Source organism: Podarcis tiliguerta (genome assembly GCF_965153285.1).
Source record: "Podarcis tiliguerta genome assembly, chromosome: 5".
In the NCBI taxonomy this organism is placed as follows: domain Eukaryota; kingdom Metazoa; phylum Chordata; class Lepidosauria; order Squamata; family Lacertidae; genus Podarcis; species Podarcis tiliguerta.
In genome coordinates, this window is record NC_139538.1 from 62,956,681 (window position 1) to 62,969,496 (window position 12,816).

The 12,816-nt window shown below is 42.7% G+C and overlaps 1 protein-coding gene across 2 annotated transcripts in view; it reads left to right on the forward strand.

The window, feature by feature from the left end:
* Positions 1–12,816, forward strand: part of SLC16A12 (solute carrier family 16 member 12) — a 39,547-nt gene that overhangs the window by 14,682 nt on the left and 12,049 nt on the right. The window contains exons 2-3 of one of the 2 annotated variants that reach the window (XM_083443684.1): positions 2,404–2,472; positions 11,411–11,628. In XM_083443684.1, the coding sequence (XP_083299810.1) occupies positions 11,519–11,628 (110 nt within the window). In that variant the 5' untranslated portion in view covers positions 2,404–2,472; positions 11,411–11,518. The remainder of the gene's footprint in view (positions 1–2,403; positions 2,473–11,410; positions 11,629–12,816) is intronic. The other variant, XM_083443685.1, reaches the window with a different exon arrangement.

The following is a 12,816-nucleotide window of genomic DNA, read 5'->3' on the forward strand; positions in this document are numbered from 1 at the left end:
CATTTTCTTTGGAAGGTTCGCACAAGGGTGTGTTGGTTACACACATGGCATAGATGCAAGGGTACGCCTTGATCTCACGTGGCCTCTTCTCCTGTCCCTGGCCCCATATGACCTTTAATGGGAATAAGAGCATTCTTACATCCATGTCTACTCAGGCAGGCACTGCATACATTAAGAGTGTAGAACAGAATGTTCCAATCAGCAGCAAGCAACTAACTCATGCTCTCCTCTCCTCTGGCACAGCTGTTGGAAAGAGAGCAGACAGCTTTCTGTTTCCATTTTCTACGGAAACCACTTAGAAATGTACTTCAAAGGCAATGTTGCGTCCCAATGTCATGATGATGTCAGGTGATTGACAAGTGGGTGGTCTCGCCCACTTGTCAAACTTGCCCCCTGGGTGTATGTGGAGATTAGGACTTGGCCCACTGGCCAGGCTCAGTTCCCCACCCCTGTTTGAATTACTCAAGAGTAGCAGCAACTTCACTACCTCCTTTATTTATTTATTTATTTATTTTAAACAACACGTATATTATACTTAAGAGTCCAATCATACATTCATATATTGCTACGAAAATTAAAATGATGACACCTATATGAAACATACCTATGCAGATATTCATAGAAATAATAATAACTAACAATCTGGTGTACATAAGGACCTTGGAAATGATGGAGTGGGAGAGAGACATGTTTATAAGAGAGGGAAACTAAGTAGATAGTTGATTATTCTAAAACAGTATATACAAACCATTGCAAATAACATCTTTGGATAAGCCTATTTTTCTGATGTTCATTTGTCAGTCTTCCACTTCTGTAGCATGTTGATTTAGTAAGACTGTGATATTCCATATTTTCCCATGCCACTTGGCTACCAGACAACTGCTGTGCCAGTCTCTTGCTGCAAAAAAGAATGAGTTTTGCGACACCTTAAGGACTAAGACATTTATTAAAGCATAAGCTTCCATGGACTACAATTCACTTCAGCTGGGATCGAGCAATGGGAGCTCACCCCGTCGTGGGGATTTGAACTGCTGACTTTCTGACCGGCGAGTCTAGGCTTTGTGGTTTAACCCACAGCGCCACCCATGTCCCACTTCAGGAAAATACCATTGATCAAATCCTGAAGATAGCATAATAGAACTACCTTCGGATCTTGTGGTATAGTATAAGCTGCGAGGGCAAAAATGTTCCTCTTTGGCAGCCAATGCTATCGGGGGGTGTGTGTGTTATTGGGTTGTTTTTGTTTTTATTTTGATTATTTTAAAAATACATTATTGAAATATGAACACACTTAAGTAAAATGTCAAAATGGACGGGGGTTCTTTTTCTAAATGTAACACTCTTTGGTAGAAGGGCAGGGGAAAGTGTCAACAACCAAATGGAAGAAAATGGCAGCTCCTGAAAACCTTTGTCCATATCAGTTACAGTCAGGAGTGCAACTGTGCAAATCTGTAGGACACCCCCCCCCCCCAATAACCATTCCCTGTTCATGAAGTTACTGCTGGCTGGTTACTCAGATAACAACATGGTCTTTTTCTTTTGTTCTACTGTGGGAGTTCAAAATACAGCTTTTGAGAAAAGTGTGTAATACGGAAAAATAGACATTTGGGAATGTGAGTTATTCAGCAACTCCAAATTGCTCATTGAGCACAGAGAATTTGCTGACTTGCCTGGCCACACCAGTTACCTTTAAACTTATGGAATGTGAGTCTCTCTCTTTGAAAGACCAGAGCATTAGTTGTGTGACCAGTTCAAAGTTTCCTAACATCCATATAGGTAAGGAAAAAGTGCTTTCCCTTGACCTCCACTTCTTTTTCTTCTCTTTCATTGTTTCATTTCATTTTATCCAGTTGATACTTTTCTTGTGGTGTTGCTTTTAGCCCAACAATTCTATTCTAGACTTAAGATGAGAGCAGAAGTCATGTACTCTAAGACAATTCTGAGATTTTTCACCTGAGTCGAAGTATCTCATGCTGCCTAGTGGTAGCACTCATCTTGACTATGCCTTTATCTTTGGAACACATGCCAAATCTAGACTTCAACGTAACACAATAGGCTACCGATTAACAACAATTGGGGGTGAGATGTGTCTTGGAGTGACCGTACTATAAATTAGGGATAGGGATTTTTTTTTTCACCTTGTGAGCCAGATCCAGAATTATCCTACCCACCACGGACCATTTTTCATAAGAGTGTGGAGCCAATCCCCTGATGTTACATGTTATCAGGCCCAGGATTATCTCCCATCTTAGCTTCAACTCCTCTGCCTCCTCTTGAACTTCTTGATGTAAGATAGGGATGTAAAAGTGTGGACATGCCCAGCTTCTCATGTTGCGACGTACAATGATCTTTATATAAGTCCTTTTTGTTTTAAAGAACCACCTTACGTTTATTTACTTACAGATATGTCCTTCCATCTATTTGCTCTGATCTGCTGACAGTACATATCCCGGCAGCTCCCAAATCTACAAGGTAAGCAAAGCGTTACGGATTCAGATACACACGGGTTTACATTAATATTGCTATTACTGTTATTTATTATAATAAATTGCAGGGTGGTTCACAACTCAAAAATACGAAATAAGAACGCAAAATACATAACACAAAATACAGAAGAAAACAAAAACGGAAGCAAAATCATTTATTCCACTAACACATTTAAAAGGCCTTGGACTGTTAATCAGCCCAAAGCCTGGTTGAAGAGAAACATTTCTGCCTGGTGCCTAAATATATATAATGAAGGTGCCAGGTCAGCCTCTCTAGGGATAACATTCCACAAATGGACAGCCTCCACAGAAAAGGCCCGTTCTTGTGTTGCCAGCCTCCAGACCTCTTGTAGAAGGGGCACTCAAAGAAGGGCCTCAGATGATGATCACAACATTCAGGTTGGTTCATATGGAGGGAGGTGGACCTTGTGGTCCTGAGCCATTTAAGGTCAAAACCAGCACTTTGAATTGGGCCCGGAAAGTAATCGGCAGCCTGTGCAGTTGGGCCAGGGGCAGTGTAATATATTCAAACCATCTTGCCCCGATGAGAAACCTGGCCACCAAATTCTGCACCAGTTGAAGTTTCTGAACCGTCTTCAGAGGTAGCCCCACATATTGCCTTTATTCCTTAAAAAAACCACAACAACTAATGTTGCCATTCCAAACTGTTTACATTATTTAGAAATCTAAAAAAAATAACGTGTTGCAACTTAAATTAGCTATGGGCTCAGCTAGATATTCTTTCTATTGAGCATTCATGATGATTTGTGCTCATGATGCTATAATGTTTCTCTATGTGCAAAAGGTTTGGGGTGGTCAAAATGGGTCACTTCTCATCAGTGCACACCCCGTATTATTTCAGTCTCTACTGTTTATACATTTCTGTATTTGGGTCACAATACAATTTCTCTGCTGGCTAATAAAACTTTTGGTCTCTTTTAAAATCCTAGTCCCACCTGGTTTAGAGGATAAACTCACAGGCCGTGTGTGTTCTTGATACACAGTTGGTTGCTAATAGATATGAAATAACATTGCCACTGATAGCAGCAGAAACAGTTGTAGCAGCCGCAGCACTGAAACAGAAGCAATATGTTATTTATCCTCTGTGACTGCCTCAACTTCAGGTCAAGGGTTGAAGCGGGATTGGCAAAGGAGATTTGGAGGCGGTTCAGCCAGGGTGACACAAATGTATTCAAACCTTTACATGAGGTCAACAAACATCTCTCAGGAATCTGTTCTCACCTTTGAGCTACGCTGTTCCTTGTTAGGACTGTACCACCTCAGAATTCACACGGGGATGGGGAGGATTGCTGCTTCAAAGCTGCTCAATCGACCTATGGCTTCTAGGCAACTTGGTTTATTCAGGAGCACTGAATAAATTTTCAAGTCAATTTTGGGAATTGAGTATTTGGTGCTGCCGATACAGTGCCATATTAGGCAAGTGGGCTATGGTGGCATACAACAGATATTGGTTTTTGGAAGTGAAAATAAATGAGGCATGTGTGATCTCTTGTGTGAGTGCATCCACACCCCAACCTCATTTTCTTATTTACCACTTATAAAACATTAGCAACAGCAACAACTTCTCTCGTAGTCCCTACAGATCAGTTTAGTTGAACAAGGCCTTTCCAAATTCACCTCTGATTTTACTTTAGGTGAAATTTTGTGGAAACTCCAGCGTATACTGAAACACACCCATTTCCCACAAACTCAATGAGCTCTTAAAGCAAGGAGTTTCTAATAACCTGGTTAATGGGGATTCTGTCAGATTTATGATTTGTGTTTGCATTGCTGGCTGCACTGCAGTATTGAGCCTCATTGTTGCAACATGTTCATCAATAACTGACATATTAAAGCCCCCTTTTTAAAAAGCCCATATGTCTAAAGAAATCTCACTTGATTCTTGTGGCTGAGCTGTGGACATCCCCTACTTTTGGATATGTTCTTTTATTGCTTCCATAAATCCCCTGATGGTCAACAGTGGTGGTAGTTGAGAGAGGGTGGAATCAATACAATGAGGCTCGATGATATACAATGATAGGCATCATAATTTTCAGAAGCATAGCGCACAAAGCAAACCTGCAATAAGTGGAAGTAATGGCCATTGAGAAAGATTAATATTATAGTACTAGTAATGGATTTTGTCCATTATCAGAATACATGCTCGATTAAAAAAAAGCCAGTGGGTCTGGTTGGGTATCTTTACATGCTCAAGACTAGGAAACAATTGATCCTAGCCTTGTTTGATTTCCACCCTGATAGCAAGGAAGACCTCAATTACATCCATGTAAAAAGGAGAGAGCACTAATTAGGGATGGAAAATACCAAGAGATATAGTTGAGGAACCGGAAGTGCGCATTAAATAGGTCATTGCTCAAGTTTCTTTTTAAAATTAGGAACACTGAAGCTCCAGCTTGCCTCCAGGACCGGCTCTCTGACCTAGAAATTCTTCCCCTGGAATCTACAAAGGGTTGGAACTTAATTATGATGCCGACTAATGGAAATTGTTGGTTGGTTGGTTTCAGTAAGTGTTTTCGCTCAAGATCATGTACCCAGTTTACACTTTCTGTCAGGGTTTGTGTGCAGTCCAGGATTTCTGGGCTATATACATATTACATAAGGTAAAGGTAAAGGTACCCCTGCCCGTACGGGCCAGTCTTGACAGACTCTAGGGTTGTGCGCCCATCTCACTCAAGAGGCCAAGGGCCAGCGCTGTCCGAAGACACTTCCGGGTCACGTGGCCAGCGTGACAAGCTGCATCTGGCGAGCCAGCGCAGCACACAGAACGCCGTTTACCTTCCTGTTGGTAAGCGGTCCCTATTTATCTACTTGCACCCGAAGGTGCTTTCGAACTGCTAGGTTGGCAGGCGCTGGGACCGAACGACAGGAGCGCACCCTGCCACAGGGATTCGAACCGCCGACCTTTCGATCGGCAAGTCCTAGGCGCTGAGGCTTTAACCCACAGCGCCACCCGCGTCCCACATATTACATAGGTATTAATTAAATAAGAAGAGAAGAAGAAGAGTTTGGATTTGATATCCAAACTGGAGGAACAAGGTGTGGTTGGAGAAAAGGTGGGTGGGAGGACTGCGGGGAAAACAAAGTGAGAAAGATTACAGCGACATCATGATTGGCAGCTTTTAAAGAGGCAGGACGGTTTCACATGGCAACCCTGTATTTAACAAGGGAAGAGGTGTAATGGTCTGGGAAAGAGATCTTGATGGGAAATGTAGCCCGAGTCCAAAGCATGGGGTGATTAAGTATGGGGTGTGCCCATTGGGTTTCTGTTTCTTGATCATCAGCCTTCTAAGTTCTATGTTTGAAACTGAGGTGTCATTTAGAAACAACACCGACACACAACCTTGTGATGTTCTGTGGGGTCTACTGCCTAAAAGAAAATGTCAGAAATTCCATTGGTTTTCTGGTTGCTTCCTTTCCTTCTAATTGTTCAGGCTCCATCCTGTGCCCCTACAGCTCCCAGTGTGGCTGAAGTGCTGCCATTGTATCATGTCTAGCCCTTAATACTTAATCCCACACTGTTTTGCAGTTGTCCAACCAAGTGGATGCTGTTTCTGACTTCATGTTGATGTGAACGAGAGCTTGTACTTATTCTGCTTTTGGCTTCTGTTACATGTACAGCTTCTCATAGTACGTGTTTTTAGATGGCGACTACTCACGAGTTCTAGAGTTGAGGCAGATTAAGTATCCTCACTCTCATGTATCTGATTTCCATTTAGCTTCACCATTCCCGCCCTTCATGGGGCTGCTGAGCTTTTAACAGCTGTCCAGTTTTCATCAAGTTATCCCTATCACTTCTCTCTCCCCCCCCCCCCGCCGCCCAGAAGCAACAGAAACACAGAGATACCGCCTAGGAAAAACACCTTCCATTTTATTGACTTGCTGCTATGCTTCCTCTTCAAAGTCTGTTGCCCACAGTGATGGTGATGCTGGTGATGTTTTTGCCTTGAGGAAATGCAGAGATTAGTTTTCTCAACATTTGATCTACAGATTAGGAAGGTGTGTCTCATTGCACTAAGTTGAATACAATAGTATTTCCAAATGGCCCTAAAAAACAAAGCCTCAACAGGATATTTCTATTAGTTCTGTGCCAAAACCTGTCCTCCATGTTTTCTTCCCCTGCAAAAATAATAATAATAAAAAAATAATCTTCAATTTTCCTCCTTATCCTCAGAGTTTAGAATTTCTTTATCATTTTGTGGGGTGCAGGATTGAGCCTACCTTAACATTGCACAGCGGCCATGGATGGTGTGTTTTCTTTATTCCCATTGAACATTCCTTCACTGTTCTGACTGCAGGCTTCACAGCTGCCTCTGCTTCCTGGTCTGAAAAAGTCCAGCAATAGAAAGTCACATCTATACCATACATTTAAAGCATATGACTCCCCCCCCCAAGGATTCTGGGAACTGCAGTTTGGGGTGCTAGGATTTGTAACTAAGCGAGGAGTAAACTACAGTTCCCAGAGGGGAGGCCATGTGCTTTAAATGTATGGTGTGGCAGTGACCTTTCCCCCTGAAGTCCCTTAGTGGGCTAGAGAGGCCAGTTGCCAGCTGCAGGATCCAGGCTCATTTGCCATCCTTTCAATATGCCCGTAAGGTAACTGGGATTGTAAGCTCTCTTCTACAAATGCCCTACTGAAAGCAATTTAGAAGAGTTCAGGTACAGCTTCTCGCCCTGCATGACACTTCACACCCACTGAGATGTCCTTGTCTACGCAGCTCTTAAAGTGACCTCACCATCTCCCTTCATGAATGGACTGCAGCCTAGCACACACGGCTCCTTCATTCAGCTGCCCACTGCAGGAGAATAAGAATAAAAAAATGAACAATGACTACTGCAATCAACACACGATAGTATCACCAAGGCAACTATCTGCAAACAAACAATAAGCGTCCATAAAAATGGCTAAGGCAGTTTCTTTCCCAAATTGTTTATCCTAAACAATAACAAACACGGTCAATAAAGAGTTCACTAGTAATATATCAGTGGTTCAGTGCTCATTCTCTTTCCAAAACAGATTTTACCTTGAACAATTGCAAATGCAGTAATAAAGAGTCCACTTGTGATATACCAGTGGTTCAGTGCTCGGACGTCGTTCCGGTAATCCGACGTTTCGTCGCTAAAAAGCTTAGTCATCGAGCTTTGTAGTAAATAATATACAAGAGAAGACAGTATGTAAATGACTTAAAGCAGGGGTACATCTGTCCCCATCTGCATGTTTCCATCAGGAGGAGCATAGAAAGAGGACAATGTTCTTCAGTTTGTTAAACCTGAACCACTGATATATCACAAGTGAACTCTTTTGTACTGCGTTTGCTATTGTTTAAGATGAAACCTATTTGGGAAAGAAACTACCTTTGCCATTTTTATGGATGTTTATTGTTGCCTTGGTGATATTATCCTGTGTTGTTCACTGCAGGAGCAGGTAGAAATCACTGCCTTTTAGAGAAGCTTTTAGGGAAGCTCTAGGTTTAAGGTCACATTTAGATATGACACCTTTGTTTTCCAGATGAAGTCTCTTGGGGTTGTCTTAAACTAAGGCCTATTTAGCATAGACCCACTAAAATTAATGATCCGAAGTTAGTCAATAAACTTCAGTGGGTCTACTTTGAGTAAGACTTGGTTGAAGACAACCCTTAGGACTGGTTTAAATTTAGCTGGCACACTAGCAGAAACCAGTGCAATGGCTTCCGCTCGTTCAGTGGGGCCCCTGCATCTCCCCCAAATCCTCATCGAAGAGCTGGGATAGCCCCCAAAACAGCACTTAGAAGAGAGGAGGAGGGGATCATTCTGTCTGACAAGCAAGTAGCATGGCGTAGGGGGAAACTGTACCTGTTGCATTTCTTTCAGGCATGAGTTAAAGGCAACACACCATTGTCGGGGTGTGGGGTGGGGATTGTGATGGCTTTTAGGGTACTTCCAGAAACATGACAATGGGTTGTTATGGGAAACAGGTGGTTTTTTTAAAAACTCATTGGATTTCCTTCAGGTAGGGTAAATCTGGATTAGATTGGGGAAAGCTAGGTACTGACATTTTAATGTTCACTATGTCATAAGGACACTGGAAATAATCTTGGATGCATGTAGAGCACCGATACGTAATAAACCTCTTTCTGGAAGCAGACTGATTTTTCACTCGGCACTTAAAACAGTTTGAGTAGAGTGGTCAGATGGAAGGGGGAGCAGGGCTGCTATCCCTGCTGCAATCCTGATTTTCTGCAGCTGTTAAAGGTGCCAGGAGTCCTGCCCTCCTTTTCATCTCACCACCCTTCTTCCGAACCTCTCTTCCACTTTTGGTGTGGTTGCATGTAAGTCATGTGCACAGCTATAAAGGAGCAGCTTTTATAGAAATGTTTGGGGGAAATGGAATGTAAATGTTTAAAACAAGTCATGCATAAAAGTTAATATGCAAAATGCTGAGATTCTTAGGACGCACTTTCCTGCCAGATCTCCTGTTGATCTGAGAACCACATCTCGCTTGGAGTTGGTGTGTATGTTCAAGCAGGGCACTTGATGCGCAGCAGAGGATACGAGGCAGCTTTAATGATCACAGTCTTACAAATAAAGAACGGAGACCCTTGACAACTGGATGAAAGACATGAATACTCTTCTACCCAGCACAGATATAGAGGTATAGGGAAATGTGCAGAACTGCTTCCTGTTATGAATATCTCATTCCACTGAATGGGACCTTGGCCCTCTGCCCCAAAGTCCTGGCCTGGCTGGCACCACACCAGAGTTCTGTCAAGGTAGGGACCATTGCGCAAGCTATTACAAATGTGAGTCCTGGGCACATTCCTGGTACGTTATTGGTAGTTATGATGTGGGGCCATAACATTAGAGTTGGCCTCAAGATCAGTGCTAATAAAGCTGAAATGGAACTAAAAGCTTCTTCCAAGCTGCTTATCATTGTTTATCTTGAAATGGACTCAGTTCCCTTCTAGAAATGGCATTGGATAAGGTTTCAAGGGACTGCCTGTGATTCTTGTCAGCAGGAATATTGTGTGTTCAACCACTAAAGGATTAGGCTGCAGCTGGGCTATTTTAGGTCTCCCTCCAAGGAAAACTATATCACATACCAGACAGCTTTGCTTATTTGTTTTATTAGTATTATTTTTTAAAAAGAATTCTTCATTCAGCAGGGGAAGAAACATCCTTTTCAACAGAGCAACAGAATGTTAATGTTGATGGTCCAAATGAAGTGCTTTTGCTTGAGTAAGGCAGTGGAAACTGTGGTAGTGTCTTAGCTCCAGGGTTTCTCCAGATAATTTAGGCTCTCTGACCTGGAAGCCATTTCCCTTGTTCTCAGATGAACAAGAGGGCATATCCATACTATGAACTAATAACGGTTCATAAATATGAGGAGGTTTTTCCTGTCAGTGTAATTGTTAAGACTTTCTCCAGAGAATTCTGAGAACTATACAACACCACAGTTAGGAAATCCATTCATATCTATGAGGCGGATTTTATATCCATTTAATTGTTAAGGTTTTCCCCAGAGAATTTTGGGAACTGAGAATTCTGAGAACTGGGAATCTGTTCAACACAGCTTCCTACCCCTGTCCAATAAGACTCTAAAATTGGGCCCTGACAGGAGTACAGACAGGCAACTGACAGGCCCAATGAAAGAGGTTGTGTGGGTTTTTAGATGAAGGTATAAGGTGTTTTATTCACTTTCATTTGGTAAATTTGCCTACCACTATTCACCTAATGGTGATTTACAGGACAATTAATCCCAACAATAATAAAACCACGATATACCCATTTGAATTAAACTATGAACAACATCACATTCTTTAGAGATAGCTGGGTTATTCTGTTGGTATGCTGGCTTGCATATGACTGGAACCAAACTGGATATTTTATTTCTTTTACTGGCTTCTCCTTTGGATTTGATGGATTTATATTTGAACATGGTTGTAAATCTCCTCTGAGGGGCAACTTAACCTAAAAAGTACTGTATACAGTATAAAAGCTTTTAAAACTAACAAATAGGGAATGGGTCTAGGAAAAGGAAGCATATTCTGCAGAGACTGCATTTGAAACTGGCTGGCTGTCTTTGGGATTTAGTGGTGCCCATCTTTGGTCTGGCTTTAAATTCCAGCTTGCCGATACAGTTCCTCATTCACGCAAAGCTATAAGGGAGATGATCTTCAAAGGCGCTTTTGACAGTTGGGCTGCTTGATGTTAGTTATGCTTTGACATTCTACCCTTCCCAACTTTAGAAAGACGTTAACTGCTTTTCCCCCTCCACCACTGGGGCGAAATGCTGTTGTCTCAGCCATGAAAGTTGCATGCATACCTTTTAAGAGTCATTACTCTGCACTTCTGGAAGATTAGCCTGTGAGGCCGCCTCCTCCTCCTCCTCCTTCTTACATGAACACAGATGTTCTATCATACATCTAAGGCTGTGATCCTGTGCATGGTTGCTTAGGAATTAGTGATGTTAATGGAACATCTGAGTAAATATTGGTTTGTGGACTGGACTCTAAGCCACCTCACCTCACCAGCTCCCAAGTATCGAAGTAAAACAACAGGACATTGCAGTTCAGGATTCAGTCCATTCAAATGCATTTTGAATGTTAACGTGCTATGATTTAAAAATATTCTGATGATAGATTTTCTGTCAGATGCAGAGATTCCATCTGTTATGGGTGAGGCAGAACATGAAGTGAGATCAATGGAGTGACTCTGGATTAAAGTGGCGAATATGGCCCATAGTCAGCTGCTGCCAACAATGCATAGAATTTACTCCTGCGGTTGTTGGGAGTTAAAAATAAAAAGCTTAACTTTAAACAATAAAGCTTGCCTCTCCATTGAACTATTTGATAGTGGCCTTTGACAGAGCCATGTGTGGTTTGCTTTGATCTGTTCCCTATTGTTTCTTTTTTGCTTTTTTGTTTCAGATGTCAAATAACCCATGTGCCAGGTAACATTCCATTCATGCCTTGCCTGTCAACTGGCAGGTCTTGCAGAGTGACTCTGGACAGAAAGGAAGACTCCCTATCCCAGCCATGGCTGCACCAAGGAAAGGTTTAAGCGCCTCCCCTCCCGATGGTGGCTGGGGGTGGATGATTGTGATCGGCTGCTTCCTTGTTACTATCTGCACGAGAGCTGTAACAAGGTAAGGGCGTTTATGGGTGTGATTCTTCACCCAGCTTTTGTTGTTGTTATCCCCTGCTTGAAAGCGGTGGGAAATGCTGCCTCGTGGTCCAGGAATGGAGGATGTTCATTAATTTATCTGGACACTTCTTAGCCACGTTATCTGCAGAATGATTACAGCAGTCCACTGGATAGCTCAGTTGGTTAGAGCATAGTGCTGATAAAACCAAGGTCACAGGGACAGCTGCATAGTCCTGCATTGCGTGAGATTGGACTAGATGATCCTCAAAGTTCCTCCCAACTCTATGATTCTAAGTCTAATAACAGCAGGATTGCTTTGCTAAGGCAGCATTAAAAGTGTGTCACATACATTGAGAAAGACCCAGGTGGATCACCTGAGGGGAGTGCATTGAACTATGGATGTGACATCCCTCTGCATCCCTGATACATGATGGTACCTTCCTCTGCAGAGCCGCAAAGACATGTAGGGTTGTAGCCAGCTATGTCATACTCTTGAACTTGTTGGCTTTGAGTTAGTCAACCCATAGAGTGGATGAGGGCCATCAAGCTGATACTGAATCCAGACAAGATGGGTTCCATCCAGATAAAGTGAGTGGATGGAGGCTTGCAACCAGTGCTGTTTGGACATGTACTTCCCCTGGAGGACAAAGAGTGGAATTCTGGAGTTCTCCATGCCAACTGGGGAAGCTCGAGTGGTGATAGCAGCCAGGAGTGTTTTTTACCAATTTAGACTGGTATGCCAACTGTGCACCAGTCTGACCTTGCCTCAGTTATCCAAGTGTTAGTGATATGCGGGCTGGATTTCTGCAACGTGCTTCACATAGGACTGTATTTGAAGACTGCCAAGAACATAAGAAGATCCCTGCTGAATCAGGCCAGTGCTCAATGGTCTCTTCTCGGTACGGCCAACCAGATGACTTCAATTGGTACAGAATGCAGCTGGCTGTGTCGTGTTAGGAGCCTGGCAATTGGTTCACGAGGCACTTATGCTGATTGCCAGTGCATTGCTAAGACCAATTCAAAATGAGGTGGTTACATTTATTTAACAGGGAGCAGTTTGCATCCCCATCAGGGCACGGGGCTGAAGCTTCTCTGCCCACCTCAGCACTGTGCCAACTTTTTTCCATTTTGCTGCCACCTTCAAAATTGGTGGGCTCTTGGGAATCTATTTTGAGCAGGACAGAAGAAT